Here is a 14,877-nt window from a genome sequence, read left to right as displayed (position 1 = left end):
TGGATCTTGTAGTATTCCCCAGTTTTCCCAGTGCAGCTGAAGGCGTCCACCCACTTGAGAAGGTTGTACTGGAACGGCTGGGGGTGGAAGACTCCAGTTGTTCCGAACCTTAATTTCATCGTCTAAATCCACGGCCACCTCTGGATGATCTGCCTCTAGCTGATCCTCCCCTAAATTTGCTGTATGGGCGACGAAAAGAATCCTTGGGATCTTTAGCTGCAGCTAATTTCTTGTCCCGTGCTTTCTGTAGCCCCGAAAACTTAGACTTGCCAGAGTATCTCTTTGCTGACTGTTTAATGACGTTCGCTAAGGTATCCATGGATCTGATCATAAGTACCTCTCTGGAGTCTTTAGATACTTCTTTGGAGACCTTGTCTATGTTGCTACCAAACAGTAAGGGCGATGACCATGGAGCTGAGTATAGAGATTCTGTGAATTGCTTATCCCAAGAGCAGGAGGCTAGTAAGCCTTCCTGACGAGCCATGGTAGTAGTTTCAGTAAGCGCTGACAGGTGCTCTGTAAGAAATTGGTGGTCTCTTTTCTGCATGAGTAGAGCTGAGTAGATCATTCTATCTTCTTACTCTGTAGAATTCTTGAACTTGGTGATGAGAGTTTCATTAATAGTTCTAGATCTATTCAATCCAAAGAACATTCTCCTGGAGATGGTATCTAATTGGGCCAATTTGCGATCGTCTACTCTGTAACTTATGGACTTGGCATCACTGATTAATTTAAAGTTGTCATCAATATCCTGGGCCTTGAAAAAGGGGTCCATATTGTGTCCAGCAAATTTCTCGGCATTGAAGACCGGGAAATGTGTAGATTGGACTTTCGAAGCTTTGGAACAGGCTGTATCCAGATTAGCTGGTACCGCTGCAATCGGGTCAATAGGAGGTAAGGTGATATTGTCTACATCATCATCCTTCATCAGGTAAGTCTGAGTTGAATTCTCGTTCTTCGATGGGGAAGCAAGTTGTAACTCATTCACCATCCAGTATCTAATCTCAGCATCTGAGAAAATGATACCTTCTTCCTCTTCTGACGTAGGGTCACATGTCGGAGTCCTAGATCTGTAGGAAGATCTATGAGAGGACTGTGGTGAACAGACTGACGAGTGGCTAGTGTAAGGAGACCTTGGAGGAGACATCCTCGGCGAACGCTGGGGACTTCGCGAAGCTCTTCTAGATCTTCTGGGCGAGGTAGATTTGGAGCCACTTAGCCTTCGCGAATGTATCGAGTCAGTGTCCGAATCGACATATGAGCGCTTGCTTCGAGAACGACCTCTGTGTTCTACAGGGTGTGGGCTCGGCGAAGCGCTCCTTCTCCGTGATGTCCCTCGCAACTGCAGAGGCTCTAGCTCCTTCGCGGAGGCGGCCTGGGACTTCCTTTGCGAAGTGATCGCTACGGGCTGGGTTGCCCTTCGCGGAGGCGCGTTTGTGGGCTCTGGGGCCCTACGCGAAGCCAAGGCGGGCTCTGGGGCCCTGTATGACTTATTATGGGTTGGGCTCTGGGGCCTCTGTAAACCGTAACGGTCCTCCATCAGTCTCATGATTTGGTTGACCAGGTCGTCTAGGACGGTCTGCGCTGGCGTTGAGGGTGGCCTCTCTGTGAAAGTGACGGGACCCTCAATCATAAACTCTGGCGTCAGCGTAAGCATCTCTGGTTGCGTGTTGATCTGCGCTGTAGTGACGGTAGCAGATACTGGACGTTTCTTATGACGTTTCTTATTCTGGAATGATAATCGGAATGTCATCATCATATAAACATAATTCTGAGACAGGTAGAATATCGGAGGCAAAATTATTTGTAGTTTTCGTAGATTTCCCTTTTGACGAAGCTGTGGACCTGGGGGTTCGAAGCGTACGTTGAGATGATGTGGACGCTTTCCTAGTCTTAGACTGTGAAGACGGAATGTCTTGAGATGCAGGTCGCTTCTTGGACATAGCGGACTGCGTCCCACGCTTATCCCCGAGGGAAACTCAGGCAGGCCACCAGCCGGTGGCGGGTCGTCAGTCAACAGTTGACAGGGTATATTAGCTTCCGATCTATTAGCCATGACTGAAGATTGTTTGCGAGATTTACAATAAACATCATTCCTACCTCCAGTATTTGTTACAATGTTCACTGCAGGACACTTTCACAATCGGTGCACATACACAATACAATAAACATCATTCCTACCTCCAGTATTTGTTGTTACAATGTTCACTGCAGGACACTTTCACAATCGATGCACATACACAATACAATAAACATCATTCCTACCTCCAGTATTTGTCGTTACAATGTTCACTGCAGGACAATCTCACAATCGATGCACATACACAATACAATAAACATCATTCCTACCTCCAGTATTTGTCGTTACAATGTTCACTGCAGGACACTCTCACAATCGTTGCACCTTTCTTCTTTCATTTGCTGAAAGGGCACTGGTTGGATAATGAGAGGAGATGCTGTACTCACCACTCCATCAATGTGCATAAAGCAGTCACCTCCACAGGGCTCACTTCCATGTTTTCGATCTGCAGTCTTTCTACTCAACATACTTGGAGTTGGGTGATATGCTGTAGAAAATGGAAAACATTACAATTAGCCTGATGTGAACGTCAAAACTCAAAGAAGGAAAAGAAACATGCCATATAATTCTGCTGATCACACATGCAAAAGCAAACTAAGGGTGAACTTGCAGCATTTGCATGTACCGTATATGACCGTCTATAAGCCGAATTTTGAGGACCAAAAAAGGCAGTCTGTAGAAGGGGGTTGTCTTATCCATGGGTTACGCTTTCGTCAAACTTTTTTCCAGGGGTAAGAAAACAACATCGTATCACTTCCTGTGAACAAACAACAGAAGACGACTTTGTCAGTAGAGACGTCAAATTTGCAATTAAACATCACTAGACAAGATTATTTACCGTGCGTATTTGTCTCGTACACAAAGCCGGAAATAGCAATCAGCTGTGCACACGTTTCCCGGCGAACAAGTTCAAACATGCACAATAATATAACGGGACGAATTCTGACGCAGTCATCAGTAAAATATAATACAGAATACCAGTATTTAACCCAAAGAAATATATCCTAGCATTGTGTAATTTTAGTTACAGTTTTTGCTCTATAAATTAATTAAGATTACCGCGTGTATTTGAGCCGGAAATAGCAATCAGCTGCATTTTTGCACACGCCTCGCTGAACAAGTTCAAACATGCACAATAATATAACGGGATGAATTCTGACGAGTCGCCAGTAAAATATAATACAGAATACTATTATTTAACCCAAAGAAATATATCCTAGCATTGTGTAATTTTATTTACAGTTTTATGTAAAATATATATAATCAACACTAAGGTTATACGGACCCTCATGAACGTGGTAAGCACATGGAATGGGGTAAAATACGGACGTCATTTAAATTCACACATTTTTACCGATGTTACTGTAAACTAGCACTCAATGGAAAACGAGGCGGTAATCAGTTCGTGATTGTTGAATGGGGTAAAATAGGCAAGCCAGTTTGTTGCTACAATAAATATGATATTTAGAGAAGCAAAATATATTATGCATTTTCTGTCAACTACACTTCGTTTCGATCCGTGAGTAGACACAATATATATGACAGTGAATTCTTTGAATAATGTGGACCAAAGTTATAATTATTGGTAACTGCCAGTTGTCTGTGGTCTGTGTTTGCCGCGATTAGGACCCCATCAGGACCCCATCGCGGGGGATCGACTTATGCACGAAACATACCATTTTGACACTGATTTTAAGGGTCAAGTTTGGGGGTCGTCTTATCCATGGGGTCGTCTTATAGACGGTCATATACGGTACTCTGCAAACATAGAAGCATCCTGTCATTTCCTCAAAACTCTTAAAGAATCACCATTGTACTTAGCGACCTGATGTTTCAAATAGTCCCTTCGCCACATTCATACAATCAGTGACATCATGACATAACAACATACAAATGATACTTTCTCTTTCACAGTACATGAGTGATATATAGTACATTAGTTATGTTAGCTGAAAATATGTCAAAGCTGAGATCTAATTTTGCTAAATACTGTCAATGTGACAAATGTTATGAGCCACAGCAGATTACCAGAGATGAAGGGCAGACTGCTCTGAACGACTGCACTTAAGACTGTAGCAAATACACTTTACTCTTCATATTAGTTGATACTTTTAAGAGGAGAGGAGGAGAGTGAAAGAAGCATGAGATACTGGTGACATATTGAGACAAAGACAGGATGATAAGATGGATTTACTGGTGACATACTGTGACAGAGGGAGGATGAGAGAAGATAGATTTACTGGTGACATACTGTGACAGAGGGAGGATGAGAGAAGATAGATTTACTGGTGACGTACTGTGACAGAGAGAGAAGATGAGAAGAGATTTACTGGTGACGTATTGTGACAGAGAGAGGATGAGAGAAGATAGATTTACTGGTGACATACTGTGACAGGGAGGATGAGAGAAGATAGATTTACTGGTGACATACTGTGACAGAGGGAGAGAATGAGAAGATAGATTTACTGGTGACGTACTGTGACAGAGAGAGAGGATGAGAAGACAGATTTACTGGTGACGTACTTTGACAGAGAGAGGATGAGAGAAGATAGATTTACTGGTGACATACTCGGACAGAGGGAGAGGATGAGAAGATAGATTTACTGGTGACATACTGTGACAGAGGGAGAGGATGAGAAGATAGATTTACTGGTGACGTACTGTGACAGAGAGAGAGGGTGAGAAGACAGATTTACTGGTGACGTACTGTGACAGAGAGAGGATGAGAGAAGATAGATTTACTGGTGACGTCTGTGACAGAGAGAGAGGATGGGAAGATAGATTTACTGGTGACGTACTGTGACAGAGAGATGATGAGAAGATAGATTTACTGGTGACGTACTGTGACAGAGAGAGGATGAGAGAAGATAGATTTACTGGTGACGTAATGTGACAGAGAGAGGATGAGAGAAGATAGATTTACTGGTGGACGACACCAGTGACAGAGAGAGGGTGAGAGAAGATAGATTTACTGGTGACGTACTGTGACAGAGAGGATGAGAGAAGATAGATTTACTGGTGACGTACTGTGACAGAGAGAGGATGAGAAAAGATAGATTTACTGGTTACGTACTGTGACAGAGAGAGGATGAGAGAAGATAGATTTACTGGTGACGTATTGTGACAGAGAGAGGATGAGAGAAGATAGATTTACTGGTGACGACATTGACAGAGAGAGGATGAGAGAAGATAGATTTACTGGTGACGAATGACAGAGAGAGGATGAGAAGATAGATTTACTGGTGAAAGAGAGGATGAGAGAAGATAGATTTACTGGTGACCTATTGTGACAGAGAGAGGATGAGAGAAGATAGATTTACTGGTGACGTACTGTGACAGAGAGAGGATGAGAGAAGATAGATTTACTGGTGACGTATTGTGACAGAGAGAGGATGAGAAGATAGATTTACTGGTGAAAGAGAGAGGATGAGAGAAGATAGATTTACTGGTGAAAGAGAGAGGATGAGAGAAGATAGATTTACTGGTGAAAGAGAGGATGAGAGAAGATAGACTTACTGGGAAAGAGAGGATGAGAGAAGATAGATTTACTGGTGAAAGAGAGGATGAGAGAAGATAGATTTACTGGTGACGTACTGTGAAAGAGAGAGGATTAGAGAAGATAGATTTACTGGTGACGAACTGTGACAGAGAGAGGATGAGAGAAGATAGATTTACTGGTGACGTACTGTGACAGAGAGAGGATGAGAGAAGATAGATTTACTGGTGACGACAGACAGAGAGGATGAGAGAAGATAGATTTACTGGTGACGTACTGTGACAGAGAGAGGATGAGAGAAGATAGATTTACTGGTGACGTACTGTGACAGAGAGAGGATGAGAGAAGATAGATTTACTGGTGACGTACTGTGACAGAGAGAGGATGAGAGAAGATAGATTTACTGGACGCATCAGACAGAGAGAGGATGAGAGAAGATAGATTTACTGGTGACGACTGTGACAGAGAGAGGATGAGAGAAGATAGATTTACTGGTGACGACAGACAGAGAGAGGATGAGAGAAGATAGATTTACTGGTGGACGACAGACAGAGAGAGGATGAGAGAAGATAGATTTACTGGTGACGATCAGACACAGAGAGAGGAGAGAAGATAGATTTACTGGTGACGACTGTGACAGAGAGAGGATGAGAGAAGATAGATTTACTGGTGACGACAGACAGAGAGAGGATGAGAAGATAGATTTACTGGTGACGACAGACAGAGAGAGGATGAGAGAAGATAGATTTACTGGTGACATTGTGACAGAGAGAGGATGAGAGAAGATAGATTTAACCAGACGATCAGACAGAGAGAGGATGAGAGAAGATAGATTTACAGACGACCAGACAGAGAGGATGAGAGAAGATAGATTTACCAGTGACGACAGACAGAGAGAGAGAGATGAGAGAAGGATAGATTTAGACATGACAGACGACAGAGAGAGAGGATGAGAAGATAGATTTAATCAGGACGATCAGACAGAGAGAGGATGAGAAGATAGATTTGACAGAAAGAGAGGATGAGAGAAGATAGATTTACTGGAGGACCCACAGACAGAGAGAGAAGATGAGAGAAGATAGATTTACTAGGACGACAGATCTGACCACAGAGAGAGGATGAGAGATGAGAGAAGATAGACTTGATGAGGTATCAGACAGAGAGAGGATGAGAGAAGATAGATTTACCATGACACCAGAAAGAGAGAGGATGAGAAGATAGATTTAATGAGTGACCAAGGAAAGAGAGAGGATGAGAGAAGATAGATTTATGCAAGGACGACTTGAAAGAGAGGATGAGAGAAGATAGATTTAACAGGAACGACCAGACAGAGAGAGGATGAGAGAAGATAGATGACAGAGAGAGGATGAGAGAAGATAGATTTACTCAGGGACGAAGAGAGAGAGGAGGAGAGAGAAGATAGATTTACCAGGACGACAGAGACAGAGAGAGGATGAGAGAAGATAGATTTAGGATCAGGACGACTGACAGAGAGAGATGAGAGAAGATAGATTTACTCAGGACGACAGACAGAGAGAGGATGAGAGAAGATAGATTTACTGGGACGACAGACAGAGAGAGGATGAGAGAAGATAGATTTAATGGGTGATCAGACAGAGAGAGGATGAGAGAAGATAGATTTACTCAAGACGACAGACAGAGAGGGATGAGAGAAGATAGACTTGACTGGTGACGACTGTGACAGAGAGAGGATGAGAGAAGATAGATTTTATGGGACAGACGATCACAGAGAGAGGATGAGAGAAGATAGATTTACTGGTGACGACAGACAGAGAGGATGAGAGAAGATAGATTTACTGGACGACCAGACAGAGAGAGGAGGATGAGAAGATAGATTTACATGAAGACGACAGACAGAGAGAGGATGAGAGAAGATAGATTTACAAGTGACGACAGACAGAGAGAGGATGAGAGAAGATAGATTTACTCAAGACAGACAGAGAGAGAGGAGAGAGAAGATAGATGAGACAGAGAAGGATAGAGAAGATAGATTTCCACTGGTGACGTTATCAGACAGAGAGAGAGAGATGAGAAGATAGATTTACTGGTGACGACTGTGACAGAGAGAGATGAGAGAAGATAGATTTACTGGTGACGACAGACAGAGAGAGGATGAGAGAAGAAAGATTTACGACACAGACAGAGAGAGATGAGAGAAAGATAGATCACCAAGGACGACCAGACAGAGAGAGATGAGAGAAGATAGATTTACTGGTGACGACCAGACAGAGAGAGACGAGAGAAGATAGATTTACTGGACGACAGACAGATGAGGATGAGAGAAGATAGATTCCATCATGACGAGACAGAGAGAGGATGAGAGAAGATAGATTTACCAAGGACGAGACAGAGGAGAGGATGAGAGAGATAGATTCAGACGAGGAGAGAGAGAAGAAGAGATTTCATCACAGACCAGACAGAGAGAGGATGAGAGAGATAGAGGGATGAGACAGAGAGAGGATAGAGAAGATTTACTGGTGGACGATCAGACAGAGAGAGAGATGAGAGAGATTCCACTGGACGACGAGAGAGAGAGAGATAGGATGAGAAGATAGAGGATGAGAGATAGACTCCATCAAGGACGACAGACAGAGAGAGGATGAGAGAAGATAGATTTAGGACGACAGACAGAGAGAGATGAGAGAAGATAGATTCCATCAAGGACGACAGACAGAGAGAGGATGAGAGAAGATAGATTTATCAGTGACGACTGATCAGACAGAGAGAGGATGAGAGAAGATAGATTTACTGGTGACGACAGACAGAGAGAGGATGAGAGAAGATAGATTTACTGGTGACGATGTGACAGAGAGAGGATGAGAGAAGATAGATTTACATCATGACGATCAGACAGAGAGAGGATGAGAGAAGATAGATTTGATCAGACGACTGTGACAGAGAGAGGATGAGAGAAGATAGATTTACTCAGGACGACAGACAGAGAGAGGATGAGAGAAGATAGATTTGATCAGACGATCAGACAGAGAGAGGATGAGAGAAGATAGATTTATCAGACGACTGACACAGAGAGAGATGAGAAGATAGATTTACTCAAGGACGACCAGACAGAGAGGATGAGAGAAGATAGATCACATCAAGACGATCAGACAGAGAGAGGATGAGAGAAGATAGATTCCATCAGACGACAGACAGAGAGAGGATGAGAGAGATAGATGGACCAAGACGACAGACAGAGAGGATGAGAGAAGATAGATTTCATCAGGACGACTCAGACAGAGAGAGATGAGAGAAGATAGATCACAGGTGACGATCAGACAGAGAGGAGGATGAGAGAAGATAGATTTACTGGTGACGACCAGACAGAGAGAGGATGAGAGAAGATAGATTTATCAGACGATCAGACAGAGAGAGGATGAGAGAAGATAGATTTACCATGATGACGACAGAGAGAGAGAGAGGAGAGAAGATAGATTTACAGGAAGACGACCAGACAGAGAGAGGATGAGAGAAGATAGATTTACTGGGTGACGACAGACAGAGAGAGGATGAGAAAGATAGATTTACTGGTGACGACAGACAGAGAGGATGAGAGAAGATAGATTTACTCAGACGACAGACAGAGAGAGGATGAGAAGATAGATTTACAGGACGATCAGACAGACAGAGAGGATGAGAGAAGATAGATTTACTGGTGACGATTGTGACAGAGAGAGGATGAGAAGATAGATTCCACTGGTGACGATCAGACAGAGAGGATGAGAGAAGATAGATTTACTGGTGACGACAGACAGAGAGAGGATGAGAGAAGATAGATTTACACAGACGACTGTGACAGAGAGAGAGGATGAGAGAAGATAGATTTACCAGTGACGACGACTGTGACAGAGAGAGGATGAGAGAAGATAGATTTACAAGGACGACAGACAGAGAGAGGATGAGAGAAGATAGACGACCAGGACGACAGACAGAGAGAGAGATGAGAAAGATAGATTCCACTGGGACGACAGACAGAGAGAGGATGAGAGAAGATAGATTTATCAGGACGACAGACAGAGAGAGGATGAGAGAAGATAGATTCCATTTGACGACAGACAGAGAGAGGATGAGAGAAGATAGATTCCACTCAACAGAGAGACAGAGAGGATGAGAGAAGATAGATTTACTGGTGACGACCAGACAGAGAGGATGAGAGAAGATAGATTTATCAGGACGACAGACAGAGAGAGGATGAGAAGATAGATTTACTGGTGACGACAGACAGAGAGAGGATGAGAGAAGATAGATTTGACTCAAGGACGATTGTGACAGAGAGAGGATGAGAGAAGATAGATTTATCAAGGACGACAGACAGAGAGAGAGGATGAGAGAAAGATAGATTTACAGAGAGAGGACAGAGAAGATAGTGACAGACAGAGGACAGAGAGAAGATAGATTTGTCAGGACACGACAGACAGAGAGAGGATGAGAGAAGATAGATTTATCAGGACGACTGACAGAGAGAGGATGAGAGAAGATAGATTTGAGACAAGGACGACAGACAGAGAGGATGAGAGAAGATAGATTTACTCAAGGACGACAGACAGAGAGAGGATGAGAGAAGATAGATTTACTGGTGACGACTGACAGAGAGGGATGAGAGAAGATAGATTTACTGGTGGACGACAGTGACAGAGAGAGGATGAGAGAAGATAGATTTACTGGTGACGACAGACAGAGAGAGGATGAGAGAAGATAGATTTACAAGGACGACAGACAGAGAGAGAGGATGAGAAGATAGATTTACTCAGGACGACAGACAGAGAGAGGATGAGAGAAGATAGATTTACTGGTGACGACTGTGACAGAGAGAGGATGAGAGAAGATAGATTTACTGGTGACGACATTGTGACAGAGAGGATGAGAAGATAGATTTACTGGTGACGATCTGTGAGAGAGAGGATGATGAGAAGATAGATTTACTGGTGACGACTGTGTGACAGAGAGAGGATGAGAGAAGATAGATTTACTGGTGACGACTGTGACAGAGAGAGGATGAGAGAAGATAGATTTACTGACCAGACAGAGAGAGAGATGAGAGAAGATAGATTTACTGGTGACGATACTGACAGAGAGAGGATGAGAGAAGATAGATTTACTGGTGACGTATTGTGACAGAGAGAGGATGAGAGAAGATAGATTTACTGGTGACGTACTGTGACAGAGAGAGGATGAGAGAAGATAGATTTACTGGTGACGTATTGTGACAGAGAGAGGATGAGAGAAGATAGATTTACTGGTGACGAGAGGATGAGTGACAGAGAGAGGATGAGAGAAGATAGATTTACTGGTGACGTATTGTGACAGAGAGAGGATGAGAAGATAGATTTACTGGTGACGTACTGTGACAGAGGGAGGATGAGAGAAGATAGATTTACTGGTGACGTACTGTGACAGAGAGAGGATGAGAAGATAGATTTACTGGTGACGTACTGTGACAGAGAGAGGATGAGAAGATAGATTTACTGGTGACAGAGAGAGGATGAGAAGATAGATTTACTGGTGACGTATTGTGACAGAGAGAGGATGAGAGAAGAAAGATTTACTGGTGACGTACTGTGACAGAGAGGATGAGAAGATAGATTTACTGGTGACGAGAGAGGATGAGAAGACAGACAGAGAGGATGAGAGAAGATAGATTTACTGGTGACGTACTGTGACAGAGAGAGGATGAGAGAAGATAGATTTACTGGTGACGTACTGTGACAGAGAGAGGATGAGAGAAGATAGATTTACTGGTGACGTATTGTGACAGAGAGAGGATGAGAGAAGATAGATTTACTGGTGACGTACTGTGACAGAGGGAGGATGAGAGAAGATAGATTTACTGGTGACGTACTGTGACACACAGGATGGATGAAGAAGCATGAATTAAAGGTGGCATATAAATCATTTCATAATCTGTGTCCAGTAACTTTGCTCAATGTTAATTAAGATTGAATAGAAATCCAGAACTTACGATGAAGGAAGCAATCGTATTTGAAACACCTGCGACAGAACAGTGTGTGAAATGAATGCATGGTCTGTTCCCTTGGCACTGACTCAGCATTCACGCCATCAATGTTAGGTGTACACTCTGGGGGTAGACTGTTGGGGTCACTTGCTTCACACAGCTCCTTATACCTGGAAAATCAGCCAGTTCACAAGTTAACACACGGAGCACCTGCACATTCTAATGTCAAGATATTCATCTCACACATCTCTCATCTCCTTGCAAACGGTACATGCTTTTGATAACAGTCTGTTGTTGATTAGATTACTTCTTACCTTCTATGGGTACGAAGGACTTTGATGAAAAGGTAAGTCAGAATCAGGGTTTTCTAAATCAACATTGCATGTGTTGAAAACAAAGTTTGTAGTAGTGTTTTTATATAATGAAGGACAGATCAATGTATTTACAGACCACCGCTATATAGCTGGAATATTGCTGAGTCTGGCGTAAACCTAAACTCACTCACCTGACAACCAATACCCTGATGAGTATAAACTAGATGCAGATGCAAAACTTTCCATACTGTTTAAAGGTACTGTTTACACATGAACTGATGTATTGTAAAACACATTTGTAACGTTGAAAAGAGTTCAATAAATGATGAAACTCAGTGAAAATTAGTAACAAAACTTTACACCAAAACGCAGCTGTTCACATGCATGATATTTGCACATGCTTTACAGCAATTTGATACATGATCCTCGTGCAATTCATCTGCATAAGGTTTTCAGTTGGTTCCCCCATGTTAGTGGAGAAATTCATCTTCGATGTAACCATACATATGTAATAGGCGTGGTTCTCAGTAGACTACCATTGCCCAGTGACAGCTTAGTTAAGTTAAGTAGCATGTAGGAACATGATGTTGAATCAACCTTGTTTGGACTTTGCGTTGAGTACTTTTATTTTATAGGTGTGCGTTCAGGTTGACTTGCTCTCTACTCAAAACTCAGTGACCAGTTCGTGAATCGGGCATAAAGCCTATTGGGAAATAACAGAGACAAAAAAGAACGACAACAATAGTTTATTACCAAAAAATTGGTAGAAAAATACAAACAAAAACTTAACAGCTTATAAATGACACATTTCTCTCACTCACATAGCTGATTAACAATCTAGCTATATGAATACCTGTACACTTCTTCTGAAAACCACCTAAACCAACCCTGTATTAACTGAACATTACCCAAAGTCTATAGCCTAATTCCCTAATCCGTTTCCTACTGCTACTTTGCCCCCAACCCGGCCTAACACCAATATTAGGAACCCAGCATCCCCCTACATAAAACCTAACATTCCACTCTGTAAACGGGGAGGGAATGATCCTGAAACAGAACCTTGGAACAGAGATAATACCTGATGTTGCTCGGATGACCGAAAGCTAGACAATGAATCCAGACAGCCAGGTCACTTATGTAGCGCTCTAGAACGACCTTTGACATGGGTCAAAGTTCATCTACAAGCGAGTCCGGTAATAATTCTGCTCAGCTGCAATAGTGTACTTCTGTATCGAAGGTAAACATCGTCTGCTACCACATTTACGCTTGAAATCGGGACATTTCTATAAGGGACTGGCTTTTAATCACTAAAGGTAATCAAATAATAGTAATTGACAGATAAATTGACAGTTTTATGAAAATTTGTTTTCTTCAGACTTTTAAATCTTTTTCTTCATTATTCATAATTGGATTTAATATGAAACACTCTTCCATTGATGAAGTGATTTTGAAAATAATCTGGCCCTAATACGCTCCATACTTCCGATCTCCAGCTGGATGTTATGCGCATCAGTTGCTGCGCAGAATTACCGGACAGCAAGCAATGTCGTCAGAGCACTGGTAAGGTCAACCGTATGGCATAATGCAACGTTAGAATCTTATAGTTGTCAATAAAACTTATGTTTCCAGATAAATATGATGCATACCAGCATGTTTAGTCACATAAACCGCAAAAAAATAAGACAATTAGCAGTATATATAATGATAGTCCGGGATCAAGTCCAACAAAAGCCTCTGCAAAGCCTTATTTCACAAATAAAGCTTTTGTTAGGCCCTTAGATCTCGCCACCATTGTATCTACTACTTTTGAATCCCCAGTTGACTCCCCGGCTCCACGTGGCACTATTGTGCCGCTATGATGTGTTGACAGGGGGTAACATTGTACCGTACGGTATGATCAATAATTCCTGTCTAACGAACCCTCTCCCTGGCCCATCTCTCAAGTAGTACAAGTTCGGCTCGTCGGCTTTGATGTCCACTTTATCTATGTTGTAAGTTTTGACTGACCATATCGGATCAGTGGCTCGCTTACGGCTATCACCCTCGTGCTCCCCCGGCTGGTAGAGGTACCTCACGAGGGCCCTATCTGGTATCTGTTTCTCCTTCCCACGCAATGGTGCAGCCGACTCTGCCACTATTGATTTTAGTTTGATAGCGTCGGCTGGTTTCTTGCAGGTGAGACGGGTGATTTCATGGTTGATGGCTGACACCACCTGAGGTAGCCACGCTACCCATTCAGTCGATCGTTTCCCCGGGTTGGCCATCTCTCTCGCATACTGATGCCCAAATAAGCGCTCTGCTAAAGTCCGATTGAATCTCTCAACTATGGCTTGGCTGCGACGAGCCCCGGCAGCACTACGCCTGACCTTGGTATCGTGTTTGTCTAGCAGGTGTGACATGGCACCCATGAACTCTCGCCCGGGGTCGACTTGCAGCTCTGTTGGCCACGTCAGTGGACTGCGTTTGTATATGCGTTCGAATCCAAGGGCTACCTGGGCCGAGTCTTTCGCGGTTAAGGATTCGGCTTCCTTGTAGCGATTGGCCACGTCCACGACGGTTAAGGCATACTTGTACCTCTTGTTGTGGGGTAGGAATAGGAGGTCGGCCTGGTGAACGCTATTGGGTATGTTAATACCGAACTTCCTTCTAGGCACGTAGCGTGGTGCTGGTAAATAGATCTGCCACAGGGCTTGTTTTTCAAGCCACGCTTTGGCCTCGTTTGGGGGTACTTGCGCCATTTTAGCCAGCTTATGTACAGCGCTAGCTCCTTTCCAGTACCCACGTGGGCTGTAGTAAATAGCCTCAAACTTTCTTTGGTTCCGTGACATGTTGCCCCAATATATACACCTATGTTCTTGGTTCAATTTTCTCATACCCGTACGCGTACGTGTTTATCCCATCAATAGCTATCCAACGCTTAGTGTCCATCGGCGACAGGGACGTCTTGTTTATAGTCAGTCCGTATATCCTATGCCCATCACTTCTAAGCGTGTTCATTTTATGTCTGAAGGTACAG

At 43.2% G+C, this 14,877-nt stretch overlaps 1 protein-coding gene across 1 annotated transcript in view; it reads right to left on the bottom strand.

The window, feature by feature from the left end:
• The window catches only part of LOC124262532 (histone-lysine N-methyltransferase EZH2-like), a 101,749-nt gene that overhangs the window by 36,205 nt on the left and 50,667 nt on the right, over positions 1-14,877 (bottom strand). The window contains 2 exon segments of the mRNA XM_046697036.1: positions 2,467-2,567; positions 11,554-11,717. Of these exon segments, the coding sequence (XP_046552992.1) occupies positions 2,467-2,567; positions 11,554-11,717 (265 nt within the window).

This window comes from Haliotis rubra, unplaced genomic scaffold (assembly GCF_003918875.1).
Source record: "Haliotis rubra isolate DU_JTF1 unplaced genomic scaffold, ASM391887v1 Scf843, whole genome shotgun sequence".
Lineage (NCBI taxonomy): Eukaryota > Metazoa > Mollusca > Gastropoda > Lepetellida > Haliotidae > Haliotis > Haliotis rubra.
This window is presented reverse-complemented; position numbering and strand designations above follow the sequence as displayed.